Source organism: Cucumis sativus, chromosome 6, assembly GCF_000004075.3.
Source record: "Cucumis sativus cultivar 9930 chromosome 6, Cucumber_9930_V3, whole genome shotgun sequence".
Taxonomy (NCBI): Eukaryota; Viridiplantae; Streptophyta; class Magnoliopsida; order Cucurbitales; family Cucurbitaceae; genus Cucumis; species Cucumis sativus.
Window position 1 is genome coordinate 3,720,680 of NC_026660.2, and position 15,956 is coordinate 3,736,635.

At 31.4% G+C, this 15,956-nt stretch overlaps 1 protein-coding gene across 1 annotated transcript; it reads left to right on the forward strand.

The window, feature by feature from the left end:
* The first annotated feature begins 7,569 nt into the window (after positions 1-7,569).
* Positions 7,570-11,918, forward strand: LOC101209194 (cationic amino acid transporter 7, chloroplastic). Its single transcript, XM_011658270.2, has 5 exons — positions 7,570-8,113; positions 8,221-8,440; positions 8,525-8,873; positions 8,969-9,191; positions 11,074-11,918. Exons 1-5 carry the CDS (start codon positions 7,735-7,737, stop codon positions 11,625-11,627), a joined length of 1,725 nt encoding a protein of 574 aa, XP_011656572.1. The 5' UTR covers positions 7,570-7,734; the 3' UTR covers positions 11,628-11,918.
* The last annotated feature ends 4,038 nt before the right edge of the window (positions 11,919-15,956 follow it).

Here is a 15,956-nt window from a genome sequence, read left to right on the forward strand (position 1 = left end):
CTCATCTATTTTTACTTTGATGTTTGACTAATTAATTAAGATGTTATTTAGGATGAAATATTTGAAACTTTAGTTCGTTTTTTGACAAAACCTCAATTATTAAGCCTTTAATTAAAAATAAAATCATAAATTTTAAAAGATTAGAGCAGAATAAGATAAAGTGAAAGAAAAAAAAAAAGTGTGAGTATTATTACTAAGATTAATATTAATAAAAAGGATTAAAACCAAATAATGAATGAGGCGACAAATTAAATAAAAATGAGTGGGGGAATTGAATGAGAAAAAGGAAATAGTAAAATAAATAAGGAGTGTTGTATAATTAATATGGATTAAGATTATTAATATTGAAAAGTGATTAAGGAAGGGAAGTATTTAAAGAGACGGAAATGCGTCTAATTAGGCATTAGCAGCCTCGTTTTTACCGGCTACCGGTGGCGTCCATTAACTAAATAAAAAAAGAAGTAAGAAAATAGAGAAAGGCCCGGTATCAATGTGACGGCGACGTTTTGGTACTTTTCTTTATATGTCGGCAACCGCCTGTACTCTGTCTACGTGTCCGTACTATATGGTGACACATCGCACCATCCAATCATTTTCTCCTTACATTTCACTTCTCCATTCAATTTGAATGTTAAATGATTTATCTTTATACATCTTTTTAAATGCACAACAAAAATATATATATAAAAAAAACCTTTAACTAAATCACATTTATTTAATGAAATATTAATTAAAATGAATAATTATACATTTCAAAGTCAAAAGTCTTAATATTATTCATACTCTCACAAGTAACCAAGAAATTAAAAAAAAAAAACTTTGAAAACATTTTAGAATTTAGATTGTGTGTGTACCATGATAACATCGGTGTTAACGTGTTATTCATCAACGAAAACAAATGTATATGCATGTGATAATTAACATATATATATTTGAAAATTAGTTTAATTTAAATGAAAAAATTTGATTGTTGGACTCATATAAATATTAACGTGAATTTACGTGAAAGAAGTAGGTAACTGAATATTTGAACTTAGGATGGATAACTAAAATTGATATATCTTTAGAAAAAGAAAGTAAATTAAATCATACATTCTATGAATTAATTATTTGGTCTATAATTTGACTTCATGGGCAAACTTTTGTAGAAAAAAGAAATACATATACCAACTTCTAAAAACATTTAGCTACATTAGTTAGTTAAGTATTGATAATCTTTTTTTTTTTATTATTACATTTGTTAACTACAAAATTATTAGCTAGGTACAATTATTTAGTTTTTGATTAGTTTTGCACTGAACTGATGATGATGTAAGACCTTTCAGATTGAGTTTGGAGAACAGAATTAATCTTTTATTTTGAAAATTTATTATGGACAAAACACAGAGAGTGGAAAGCAGGAACGAGAAGTGTTTTCTTTTGCATATCCAAAATGAATGGTGGGAGAGGCCTTATATGAGGGTCAATTTCGTAAGGGTTTAACGGCAAAAAAGAAAAGAAAAGCATGGCAACAACTGTTACAAAAAGGGTCGAAATGACTAAATAGAAAAACTACAAGCCATGCATTGAAATAAATAATAATGATTTCTTCCCTCCCCTTCCCCGACGGAACAACGAGATGCATGTGGATATATGATCATCACCAAAACCTCACCCCCTCTGGAACAACATGGATTCCCCTTGCTGCCTTAAACTCATAACTCAAGATAAGATCAGGTTTATAAAGAAGCTGGAAATGTTAAATTGTAATAGTAATAAACCATTCTCTCTCTAAAACCAATATATATACACACACACATAGATATATAGATAGATAGAGAAATTAAAAAGGTTGATGGTGATGTATGATTGGTAAGTGAATAATGGAGACAAAAGAGGTGGGCCGAAGAACGTCGCCGTCCTACATAACACACGGCAGTCATGTTTATGGTTTCCTTTTTCTTTCATTTTACGTGGCTTTTTTACTCTACGACACGTGTATTCCACTTGGCCGCTCCCTCTCCGCCTCCCTTTTACTCCTAAATCTTCTTTTGGATAACCCTAAACCCACTGCCACCTCACCCTCTTTTCTCTTTTTTCCTTTCTTCAAACAATAATTATATTTTTTCTAACTAAATCAATTTTTTTAAAAATTGGCTCAATTAAATTAATATACACGTTTTAATTTTTATTTTTTATGATAAAATATTATTGTGATTAATAACAATGATAATAATCTTTTGAGCATACGAATATAAAAGAAAAAAGTGTTTTTACAGGTGAGATTTTACAAAATATATATGCTTTTTGTTTATTTATTGTTATTGTTGTAAAAATATTTTAAGATTATTGGAAAAGTGCTAGCATCATCCTAATCTAAAAAAGAAGGTAACACAAGTTCATTATTTGGGTGATGATTGGATTGAATTTTTTTTAAAAAAAGGTCAATAACTTATTCACTTTCTAGGTTTGATTTGATTTTTTAAATTATTGTTATTTTATTTTATTAACATCATCATCCAATCTTACAAATTTGGATTTATGTGAAGGGTGTACTAAGATAGTGTAATCTTTTTTATAAATTAAATTAATTATTTGATTAACCAACTTTAGTAGTTTGTTTAAAATAAATAAATAATGTAGTGGGTAAATTTGCACATGACAAAGATAGATTAAAGGTAATATAGAAAAGTAAGTAAACTCAAAATGAAATTAAACCAATCAAATTTAATCTTAATTAATTTTGTATGAGAAGTTATGTTTGAATGAAAATGTATAATTGACATCTAGATACAACAAAGTGAACAAGAGGCTGAAAGTTGAAACTAGAGACTGTGAAAGAGCCTAGAAAACGGAGGTTGGATTGGGCCGCAAAAGCCCGATGGATATGTGGCGTATAGCCCAAAGATGCTTGTGTTGATGAATTGAGGCCCATTTCACAAGAATTAAGAGATGGATATGATCCATTTAAAAAGGAATCTAAAGTTGGGCTTGAGGGTATTCAAGATTAAACTAAATTCAATACAAAAGTAAGGTTAAATTACAAAGTTTATGTCAACTTTTGGGGTTGTTTTTGTTAATCTATACAATTTCTAGTTGATTTCAAACAAGAACTTACATCAGATCATATTTTCAAATAAAAGATCTTCTCGAAAGATTAAGAGTCTCTTCTCAAATAGTAATTCATTCATTCTTTCCTTATACAACTAACTTGATATATATGTTTGAACATATAAATATTTGCGTTTGGACAAAACAATATAAATAGGATAAATGGTTGTATTGATGAAGGAGTTTTGAGTGCTTAATTAGCGAAGGTTTATTATTTAAAAAAGAAATGAAGATTAACAATATAATGTGTGATTGTGGTTATCACAATGAGAAAATGGGATTTGAATTGGGATTTGGTATGGTCAAATTAAATTAGATATGAATATATAAGGTAAGAAAGAAGATAATGAATAACACATTGGTGGGTAAGGAATGATCTTAAAAATCTTTGTTTTCCTCTATCTATCAAAGTATGATTATATTGCTTTTCTTTTACTAACCAAGAAATTATAATTAATTAAAACCCCACCTCTTTGTGTTCTTTGAAAAGGGGACCAAATCCTAATTAAATTTATACATCGTGGTCACAATTTTCCTCCTCAACCAAATTCCCCATTCTCTAATTTCAATCCAATTTGAACATTCTTGATTTGATCTTCTTTTTTAATATATTCTCAATCTATCCTTCATCTACCATATTCATATAATAAAATACATGTTTTCATCTCCATTTCTACTCCATAATTAAATCTCGACAGTTGTTGTATACGTTGCTAGCGTTAAAAGATTACTTACTTTTCATCTCGAGGGTGTCCTTGTTCCTACGCTAGCTAGATTAAAGTGCAACTTGATTGTTTTTTTTATATGTGAAAAAAAGAAAAACCCTAATTTGAATGATTGGCTATATTTTACGTCATTGGATTTTTATTTTAGTCAATATCTAAATCATCATATTCCCACTCATTTATATACTTAAGATTAGACTTCAAAATGTATGGCTCAAATCACGAGTCAAACGATATATATAACACATGAGAAAGAATAAGTGTGTTTATAAACAAATTAGTGATGATGGAAGTAATTAAAGACAATATTCTAAAGTATAAGGACCACCAAGCAATATTATACAAATACAAATTTTAAAATTAAACATAAAGTTTGATTCGAGAAAATTATCCTTGGTTGTGTGTATATACAAAATAACTATAATTGCATGGGTATAATATTTGATATATTTTGGCTCTTGAAATATGAGAGAAGTTGGAATGGTCAAATTTAATTAAAATAATTTGGGATTTGTTTAGCCAATTAATTAAAAGTAAAGAGAAAACCCCATGTGACATCCATTTTAATAGAATCTTTTTCCTAAGCCTCACAACTTGTGATTCAAACTCATTTCTATACCTTTTTCTTCTTCTTTTTATATTATTATTGTTTCTTCTAGGTTTGTAATTAGACCCTTTTACCATACCACATGATGCAACCTAAGTTCAACTTATAATATTATCAAATTTTTTAGGACAAAATGGACATGTAAACTGATCTAACTTGATCGTGTTAATTTCGTCAAAACAAAAACAAAAACAACTTGAGTTTGTTTGATGACACTTTGCAGTACCCTAAAGATCGTATATATCTACTATAATACGATTGATATTATAGTAATCAAATAAACCTTGTTAATAGCTTTACACCATCAATCTCAAAGGACAAACAATTTTTTATGTGCGACATTAGATTGGAGTCAACTCTCGATACGGCACTAATGTGAGTCTACTCTAGCGATGTATCGACAAATAGGAAATATGGTTTTTGATTTTTCTTTTCTTTTAAAACGTGATGTGTAATATAATCGTGAACTAAAAAATTCCAAAATATCGAACTAGATGTACATAGTAGTAGTAAATGTTAGACACATATTTAAGTATAATGGGATCGACAACAATGGCATCTCTTTATTGTTTAAAATAAGTTTTTGAACTATCAAAGTCTTATTGTGTTGTAGTTTCAATATTCATTTTTTTATTTGAATTAAAAATCTTATTCGAAGTGAAAACACAAATGAGTAGTACCAAATGTACGTAAGAAAATCTCTCTAATTACAATTTGACAACACTCTTTCTCACTGCTAGTAAAAGTTTTATCTCTACTGTCACCATTGTACGCTAAAGATAAAAAAGTCTACCGTTCAAACCCCCCCGTCAAACACCCTTATTTTGTACTAAAAAAACATCATTTTTCACTTGTAGGTTCGATATACGAGAAATACCTCAAACAAGTGAAAATAAATTTCAAATTACATATCATCAACAATACATACAAACGATGCACTGTCAACTCCGACTCAAGACTTGAAACTACAAAGAGGACGAGGTTAATTATAGTTTCGAGAGCAAAAAGTAAAAATTCTCCTTTAAGAAAAACCGTTTCAAAACCGAACCGAACCAACTTTTGACAAGTGTAAGAGGAAGAGAGTGTACGTTAGAGATATGAAGTTAAGAAAGTAACATTTTTCTCGCGTGACTTGTGAACAAAGCACTTCGGCAAATGACTAATCTACCCTCAACCCGTTACCACAATTAATTAATTTCACATAAAATAAAATATAAACAATTTTAAAATTTTCTATTTTTATTTTTTCTTAACGTTGAAATGGTAAATAAGCTTTGAGTAAGAAAGAAGAAACTTTTGTTGGAAATATAAAATATATAATCAAATATTCAATTCATAAAATAATTCAGTCAAAAACTTTTTTCCATTTACTATATATATTTTCTTTTTTGCTATAAAATAAATGGTGCTTTGGAAACTGAAACTTAAAATCTTAATTTTATGATTTGAACATAAATTAATTTCTAAGAAAGTGGATGCTTTGATCAACAACTTAATACTGATTTTTTTATGCAATAATTTAAGGATGTTATAAATGTTGAAAGTTCTGTTTTTAAAAAATATTCAAAAACGGAAATTTTAGCCGATTTAATATAAAAATAGAAAAACAGATATTTGATTTATTTACCAATTTTGCAAAATGAAACTTCATGCATTTGCATTTTGTTCAATCACTTGTTATTAAATTTGTTATTTAAAGTAATTAAGCAAAAATTTTTTTTTGCTATTTTAAAAATATCCCTTATATAATTTAATTAATTTAAGTTAAATTAGTCTATAAAATTTTAAGAGAATAATTGCATCACATGATTAAAAACATCGAAAAAAGGCTTATAATATTTTTTTTGCATAGTAAGAATATGACAAATATGATAAGTAACTAGTGATATTAGACGATTATTTGAGAGTTATCAAATGATTATCAAAGAGCTATCATACAGTTATCGACCTTTAAATTTACAATTTAGAAAATGTAGTGATATTAATTATATTATTATAAATATTTTTTAAAACCGTGTCATTTAGTTATTTTAAGATTACAAATTTAAGGGTAAGTTTAGGTAAAAACAACATTCATACACTAAGTTTTAATTTTACCAACAAAATAATATGTAATGATGATAAAATAGAAAGTTTTTTTTTTTTGTAGAGGTTTATTTGCTATGAAATTATTATTTATAAAAAAATGGGGAAGACAAAAACTTTGGAAATTTAACATAACTTTTTTATAGAGAAAAAAACAAAAATGATTTTGAGATGGAAGGCAATTGATGAACAAATTCCAAGTAACTTACCTTTTTTATTATTTTAATTTTAGTGAATAAATAATTTGTTTTTAGTATATAAAAAGATGAAAGTACTTTTTGAAGATATGCCTATCTCATCAAACTATTGTGTCAACATGCAAATTTATAACCACTTTATTTGAGGTTTAAAGTCCTATGCTACAAAACAACTAATAATTTCCTTAAAAAAATACCCCACTCATATATTGAGTATCCATATTCTTCTACTAATTTTATGAGACAAGCCGTTCGATTCTACCGTAGATAGTTAATTATAAATTGAAACGATTACCTCTTTGTTTTGTCAACAGTTTTTTCTTTTTTTAATGTTTCCACTATTGAATTTAAGCGAATCCACGATGATTGTTGACGAAACATTTGAATTCTCGGTCAATTTTTAAAAGCTACTTTTTTTAGTTAACATACTAAAAAAAACTAATTAACAAATCAATTGAAAGAAGTGTTTTCGAGTTGAATGAAAGAAAAAACAAAATAGTTTATGGTTTAGTGTCTAACAAATATGAACCACTTTGTTACCCATTCTACGAATTATAATTTATAAGAAGTGTTTTAAATGAAAAACTATTATTATGAAAAGTCATCTGGAGTAATATGTGAATGAGATTAAGGGTAAGTTGGATGATTAAACTTCTCTCATTAACGAATAAATGAGGGTTCTAATTTTTACATTCTACATCAAAGTTGCTAAATTTATTTTCGTAGGTATGGAAGCTAAAGACTTGGAACTTAAAACCGAAAGTGGCGTGAAAAAGAAGAAGAAAAGAATGGAATTTTAACCATAGGAATAAAAATGCAAAAGAAAAGAGAGAAAAAAAAGAGAGAGAGAAGAAAACAAAAAGGTGAAGAGATTTTCGGCGATGCGAACCGTGGCTTTAAATTCACCACTTCCATTACAAATCCCCACATTTGTCAGTCCCACTCTCACTTTCTTCGCCATTTTCAATCTCTTTTTCTTTCTTTTTTAATTCCCTTTTCACCTTCTTCTTTTTCTTCTTCTTCTTCCGCCATGGACGCCCATTCCTCTTCCTTTTCAAGCTTTTCCGCTTACTTTCACGCTCTCTCTCAAACCCCATCTCGTCTTTCCCGCCGGGCCTTCTCCGTTTCCACTTCTTTCGACGAAATGACCACTACTCGATCCACTTCCGGCGTCCACATGCAGAGGACTCTCCGCTGGTTCGACCTCGTCGGTTTTGGCCTTGGTGGGATGATCGGTGCTGGTGTCTTCGTCACCACCGGTCCAGCCACACTGCAAGCTGGACCTGCCATTGTTATCTCTTACGCCATTGCTGGTCTCTGTGCGCTTTTATCGGCTTTTTGCTACACAGAGTTCGCCGTTGATATGCCTGTTGCTGGTGGAGCCTTCAGTTACCTTCGTGTCACATTCGGTATGGTTTCTGTCAATTTCCCAATGTGTACATTTCAATTCGTTGATTTCTGTGCTTTTTTCTAACTCAGGGGATTCTTTTTTGTTTTGTTTTTTTCTTGTACGCAGGAGAATTCGCTGCGTTTTTGACCGGTGCGAATCTGATAATGGACTATGTGATGTCTAACGCCGCCGTCGCGAGGAGTTTCAGTCAATACCTAGGTGCCGCAATCGGTGTCTCCACTGCTAAATGGAGACTCCACATCCCTGGACTACCTAAAGGATTTGATCAAATCGATTTAATCGCCGTCGCCGTCGTTCTAATCATCACAATCATCATCTGCTATAGGTCTGTAAGAAATCGAAAATCGTGATCGAATTCGTTCTGAAAGTAAATAGGGTTAGTTTTTTCATTATATGTTCTGTTTTTCAGTACAAAACAGAGCTCGGTTGTGAACATGACGTTGACGGCAATACACATTCTGTTCATAGCTTTTGTGATTGTATTCGGATTCTGGAAAGGGGACTGGAAGAACTTCACAGAACCAGGAGATCCAAAGAATGAATCCGGGTTCTTTCCTCACGGAGCCGCCGGCGTTTTTAAAGGCGCGTCTCTGGTTTATCTCAGCTACATCGGCTACGACGCCGTGTCAACGATGGCAGAGGAGGTTCGGAGTCCGGCGAAGGATATCCCAATCGGAGTCTCAGGCTCCGTCGTGCTTGTCACCGTCCTTTACTGCTTAATGGCGGCTTCAATGGCCAAGCTCCTTCCCTACGATATGGTACAGTAAATTGTACGGTCTTATATACTGTGGAATGGAAATCGTCATTGATTACATTGAAATGATTTTGTGTTTGGTTTGCGTTGTGGCGGCAGATCAAGAAGGAGGCGCCGTTCGCGGCGGCGTTTGGTCGGTGGAAATGGGTGTCGAACGTGATCGGCGGCGGGGCAAGCTTCGGAATACTGACGTCACTGTTGGTGGCGATGATGGGACAGGCTCGGTACATGTGCGTCATCGGACGGTCCAGAGTGGTCCCCGCGTGGTTCGCCGACGTCCATCCCAAAACCTCCACTCCTCTCAACGCCTCCGCCTTTCTTGGTAACTTATTCCATTCTCTTTCTCTCTCTTTCTCTAATTCAACCCTTTCTTCTCGTGGGGTCGCCTCGGATTCGAATCTTTAACCTCTCTACTTCACTTCACCTAGCCAATAAGAGTGCTAGCAGAAATTCGAACTTCCTATTCGAATTGAATCGAAACTTCTACTTCGAATTTAAATCTCGAACCTCTTGAGTTCACCTAACCAACAAGTGGGTTGAAGAACCACTAACCCCTACATGTTTAAATTAATATATATGGTTAAACTAATTGAGCTATGACAACCTTGGTCAATTATTAGTATTATAATGAATTTGGATAAGGTGATTTGAACTTTACAAGTTAATTATTGGTGAGGTTAGATGTGTTAGGCATGTGAAAATCAAACCAGGGGTGTATATTTTGTATAATTTATTTGGTTTTGGTTTTGTTTGAATGTATGTACATGGTTTCAATTTTGTCTCTAATGAGATCAAAGGTTTTTTTCTTTTCTCTTTTTTGGTAGAAAAATATAAAAAAAAATGCTATATAGATTAAAATATTGGAGTACAAAGCTAAAAAGAATATTGTGAACAATATTGAAACTAGCTACTTTAGTTGAAGGGTATTCTATATAATCTAGCTTCGTTTCTATCAATATTGTAAAACAAGGGGTAAATTGAATGGTTTACGTTAAATCACTGTTCTCTTTTCTTTCTTTTTTTGTGTGTTATTTCTCTAATATTCGTTACATAGTATTTAAATTAATGTAAAGACACATACATGTATATATATATATATATATATATATTATTAAGTTTATTACCAATTAGAATCAATCAATATTAGAAAAATACTTTTAATAAGAGTTTGGGGAAATGAATGTTGAAGGGGGCCTTGAGAATCTGCCATTCCAAATGGGAGTGTTTGGATAGGGGGAAAAGAAATCTTTTGGGGCCATGGGTTTTGGTAGAAGGAGAAGAAGACCTTTTTTTTCCTCCTTGAAAAAAAAAAGTATATTTGAGTTATTATGATAATTATTTGAAAAACGAAAAAAAAAAAAGGGACCCCACTAGTTATAGTATAGTATGACATCATTGGCTAAAACCCAAGAAAGAGAAGTAAAACTTAGCATTAGTTTGTGATTCATAATGGTTAAGACTGAGAATTAAGATATTGTTAAGAATAGTGGAGGAGAGGGTTTAAACTTTTATGGGATAGGAACACTTTTGTCTTGGCTTCAAGTGCATTTTCTGTCTTTCAAGAAAAGAAAAAAAAAAAGCAAAGGAATTTACATAATACTTGATGGTCTTGTTGTTTCAACACCATCGAAAATGAAAGAAAAAGATTTCTCTAACTGTTTTTCTTGCACTTTTCTTGTGTTTGGTTCCAAAGGGGAAAAGAAAACTATGTGGGTCCCTATCTTCACTTTCTTGCCTTCAACCATCTTTCTTAATGACTCCCTCCTCATCTTATCTTTTAACCTTTCCTTTGTTATCTTAATCCCTTCCACTTTTAACCATGGTTAACTTCTCGGTGTTTCGTTACGCCGCGTCGTGTTGAGTTGTTTGTGTTGATCTTTATTTTGCAGTTTCTTTCTTTTTGATTTATTTGTGCTTTCACAAGATAAGCTCTTGTGCTTGGTATTTTGTTTGTGTTCATCATTTAGCTTGATCAACTGATTTAATTGGTAAGGGGTGGGTGGTCTAGATTGGCCCAACTCAACTACTGGATAAATTTAGGAAAATGACCTATAAAGTAGTACCATATTTTGAGAGGATCATATCCTTTAATTCGTTTCCTTCATTTGTGAGACCACTTTATCTTTTTGCAATTATTGGGACTCTGCCCAATTTGTTGTTTGTTTTGGTGTTGTTTCTAATCGAATTTTGTTGGTTTGATTCAGGGGTTTTTACGGCTGCGATTGCTCTTTTTGCTGACCTCGATATTCTACTCAACTTTGTATGCATTGGTACACTCTTCGTCTTCTATATGGTTGCCAACGCTGTCATTTATCGACGTTACGTTGAGATAGGAAGTACGAATCCTTGGCCAACGTTATCCTTCCTCTGCTCGTTCTCCCTCACTGCCATCATATTCACTCTCATTTGGCACTTCGTAACTCCAGGGATGGCCAAAACCACCTTACTCAGTGTTACTGCCATTGTCGCCATTGTTATCTCGCTAATTTTCCACGGCGTGGTACCTCAAGCACGAAAACCCGAGTTCTGGGGCGTCCCCTTAATGCCATGGATTCCCTGTGCATCAATTTTCCTCAACATATTCTTGCTGGGGGCCCTTGATGGCACATCTTACATACGATTTGTGTTCTTTTCGATCCTGGCCGTACTCATATACGTGCTATACAGCGTCCATTCAAGCTACGATGCAGAAGGAGCTGGTTCCCTATGTGTAAAGAACAGGGAGGTTCCAGAATTAGACAACAACTTCAAAGTATAGTAAATGTAGAAGAAGAAGTAAGCTTATATGTTGACACAGTTTCTTGTCTCTTCACACAAATTAAAACCTTTGTAGTATGAAGAAAGGTTAAAAGAAAAAAAAGGAAACATCAAGTTTTTGCAAAAGTGGAAATCAAAGCTGTAAATATGGTTTGGAAGCTAAAATGGTTTATTTGGATGGCGGAGTCCATTTGATGTTTTTTATATCGAAATGGCAATTCAAAACTTTTGAACTTCCATTCATGCTTCTCAAACTTTATGCTTAAACAATATAATTGAGTTTATGTTTAAACTAGTTGAATTATATTTAGGTTTTTCGAAACTTTTCTACTTCGATGTATACTTAAACGAGTGGACGAATGAAGTTTGTTTATACAATCATGAATCCATAAGATTGGTGACTTTTTAGAAACATTAAGAAGGGGGATAGTAAGCATTTACCAAAAGTGACAAAAAAAAGCAACGCCTATTTATATGTAAAGGGAAGAGAGTGGATGTTGACTATTGGGTAAGTGTTTACGTAGACCCATTTTGGCAAATTTTATAACTTTGGCTTTGGTTTCTTCTATTCTATTCTAATCTATTATCTCTCTTTTTGGTTAAATTAAACATTAGTTTATTAAGCATGGTTTTTAAAAAGTTATAGTCCCTATGATTTGGTCTAACATTTTAAAATCCTCACTTTCTCATCCTATGCCAATAGCATTTCCATCTTACATTTTGTCCGAGCGCGTGAAAAGAGATCGAGAAAAAGACGAAATTCAATGTGAATTGTTGTTGAAGTCTATTATATTAGGGTTAGAAGTGGGATGGAGATATTACGAAACAAATAAATCATTTCTTTTTCTTTTTCTTTTCTTTCCAATACAAATAAACTTACAACTATAATAACTCACTTTTCGCCCTAAACGTTTCCCTAAATATAAAATAGTGTAAAGAGTCATCTTTGTTAAAATAGTCGAGAGGTGCAAAACGTTTAGGCACTCACACATGTTATAAAATAAGCTATTAAGATTTGATAAACATTCCATATGATGAAAAGGGTGGGGGTAGGGGATGAAATTTGAAAATCAACACTAATATTTAAAAGAGAAAAAAGGGGGGCTTAGATGCAAAGAAAATAGTACTTTTTTTCTTTGTTTTGTATGTGACAAAACTAGAAAAAAAGGAAAGCATAATGGGGCCATGATGTTGGTATCTTGTTTTGGTGTTCAATATCCCATTTTAATCCTTTTTGTCTCTTGTACTATTCTTTTTAATTTCCCCCTCTATTTTCTCTCTTTTTTGCATCTAATCAAACCCTTTTTCTTTCTATCTCCCTCTTATTCCTTCACAATTTTTATTGGTCAAAACTCAAAATACCCAAATAAATAAATTACTTTTAATTGAATCTACAAAAATGGGTTCCCATACTTAGCTTCTAATTCACAAAATAATTACAACAAAATGGAAGAATTTTGACCGACCTCTCTTTTTCGCTCTTTTTCATGTTCATAGATAGATAGACTTGTGATTGAGTTCTTCTAAGATTCTATTCATGCTATTATTTGTCATTCTAAAACGAATGCCGTGTCACACGTTCTTTTGAAATAGGAATAGATTAGATTGTTAAAAGAAAAATATCTTATCTTTTGATTTGAATAGTTAAGTTATTGTTCCATATATACATATATGATTCTATTCTTTTTCTGAGATCATATATATATATAAGAAGAGAGTATTTTTAATTGACTCTAATGTGTGTCTACATATATATACACACACATAATATTAGATTACAAGAATTTGTTGGATTTTGTTCTGGTTGAATCTTGGTATCTCTTTTGACTTTACGTTTTGATAACTTTAGGCAAAGGAATTAGTTTGAACAAAGAAATAGTGAAGTGGGTTTTTAACATATTCTTAGAATATGAGAAATTGGGATAATTTTAGAGGTAAGTTTAACGTAGAATATTAGACTAATTTTATTGTTTTAAATTTAGAGTATAAGATAGAAAGCATAGTTGAAAAGATTGATGCTGTGATGCTTAAGTACAAGTGGACTTCAACTGATGGCACCATTGGATTCCAAGTCAGAGAATTAAATAAGGTCATAAATTACCATTATTAAAACAAAAAATAAATAAAGAAAATTAATTGGAACAAATAACTTTTACTTTTCTCTTTAATCTTAAATGTCTATTTGGGAATAATTATCACTCAAATTATAGCTTTGAATTTGGATCAAGTCATATCATATCATGTCTTTGGTGGGAATAATATGATCTTTTTATAATTAAAATATTTGTGAATTTCTAGGTAGCTTCGTTTATGTTTAAACACATCGAAATGTTTCATTTTTATCATTTTAACTTTTTAGTTGAAATATGAATGAAATTCATGTAGTTGCTAGAAGGTAAAGTTTTGAAAATGAACAAACAGATATCATTTACAATGTCATGGAGATTGATGTGTATAGAAAAGCATACAATGTAAGGGGTAGCAAAGATGGAAAAACTTGTGCTCCTCTAAAGCATTGGATGCATTTTGACATTGATGAATGTGAAGAAAGAGACAACACGGAAAACATTTCACTAGCTTGCATCGTTGATATCATCCACAATGTTATTTTGTAAGTGATCACCTCTAAGCAATTATCATATTCAACCAAGAGGTTAGAATGAAGAAATTGAAAAATGATAATCTTGAAAGGCGAATATGACTCGCATGGTTCTGAAGCACTCACTTCATGTCGCCCCTTGCATTATTAGAAACAAGGCTTAAAGCAACATAATTGGTGTTCAACTTCCAAACACATTTTCTTAGGTGGTTGACAACTAACAAGAGCAGTAAAAAGGTTATGTACTAGGTAGATGGACCACCAACAAATCTTTCTCATCGAACCCCACCACACACCACGACTCATCTCCTGTATAATATTGACTAATAATGGACTCACAAATGGACTTAGCATCCACCGGTTGGAACTGAAACAATATCATCTTATTCCTTTCCATCGAGGAGATGCATGTGATCAAAGAGCCAATGCCAACAATCTCGATAACTTCATTAATCTCTACCGTCACAAAAATGACTAATATACATAGAGACTAAGTCTCCTTGTGAATTTGTCGGGGTCACCCTAATGTAAACCTAAAGACTAAAAATGTAATTATTACAAAAACTAAACTTGAATACCAAACAAACATTTTCGATCGTTTCTTTAATACACATATATATAGTGTTGTCTATGATTTGTTTCTACTTAAAAGCAAGAAAACAAACACCAAACATTTAAAACCATCTTTAACCCTAATAAGCTAATATCTCAAAACAAATCCCTAATATTGTCTTTTCATTAAGTGCTATTTGACACTAAAATCTCCAATAAAGTTTAATCAAAATCAAATTAGAGAAATAAAAATTAGTAACGTGTAAAAGAATAATTAGTCTTTGTTTCCCTTTTAATTTAGTCTTTTCCAAATCCCCTTTTATCATTTTGTCCTTTGATTAAGAAAGATAAATAAGATTAAATTTATGATTAGCATTTTATTTGTCCAAAATAAATAAATAAGATACTATAGCTATTGCTTTCACTTTGTTGTTAGTGATTTAGAGAGGAAAGGCTATATATATATAAAACCCCTTTACTTTTAGCATTGCCTTTTCTCCACTCTTATTTGAGTTCACCTATAGTATGATGTTACATTATAGTTATCCAATGAATTGACATCTCGACGAGCAAAACTATATTATATAATAATATATTTTTTTTATGTACCTTAAATTATGATTAATGTCTCAAATCTTGTCTGGTGTTCAAAAGTCGTTGTCATCAGTCAACGTACATTTTGAAATCTTATATTACAACAACAGTTACCTAGGCTACGATCTTTAAATTGAATTTCTTACATAACAACTTATTGTTGTTTTTATATAAGAATGCGCATGACGTAGGTATGATTAGGAATAACGTATATAAATCTCTTAAAATCTAACATCACTGTTTTTCAATAATATACCTACAAACCAAAGAGAGAAAATTGTATGTTTATATACACATTCCCCTTTTATATATATATATGGAATTGTTATAAATTTGTCTACTTGGCCAAACCCTTTTCTCTATGGAGCAAAGTGGAGAGTCTTTGTCAAGAAAAATAGAAAAAAAAAAATATATATGAAAGTAGGGTCCAAATGAAAATGTTCTCTTTCTCATCACAAAACCCAAAAAACCCACTAAAAGCCAATTGAGATTTTTCCCACCACTACTTGTAATCAATCAATCTTTCATCTCTTTCTTTCTTTCTTTCTTTATTATTATTTTCTTTTTCCTTCTCAATTCTCAAAC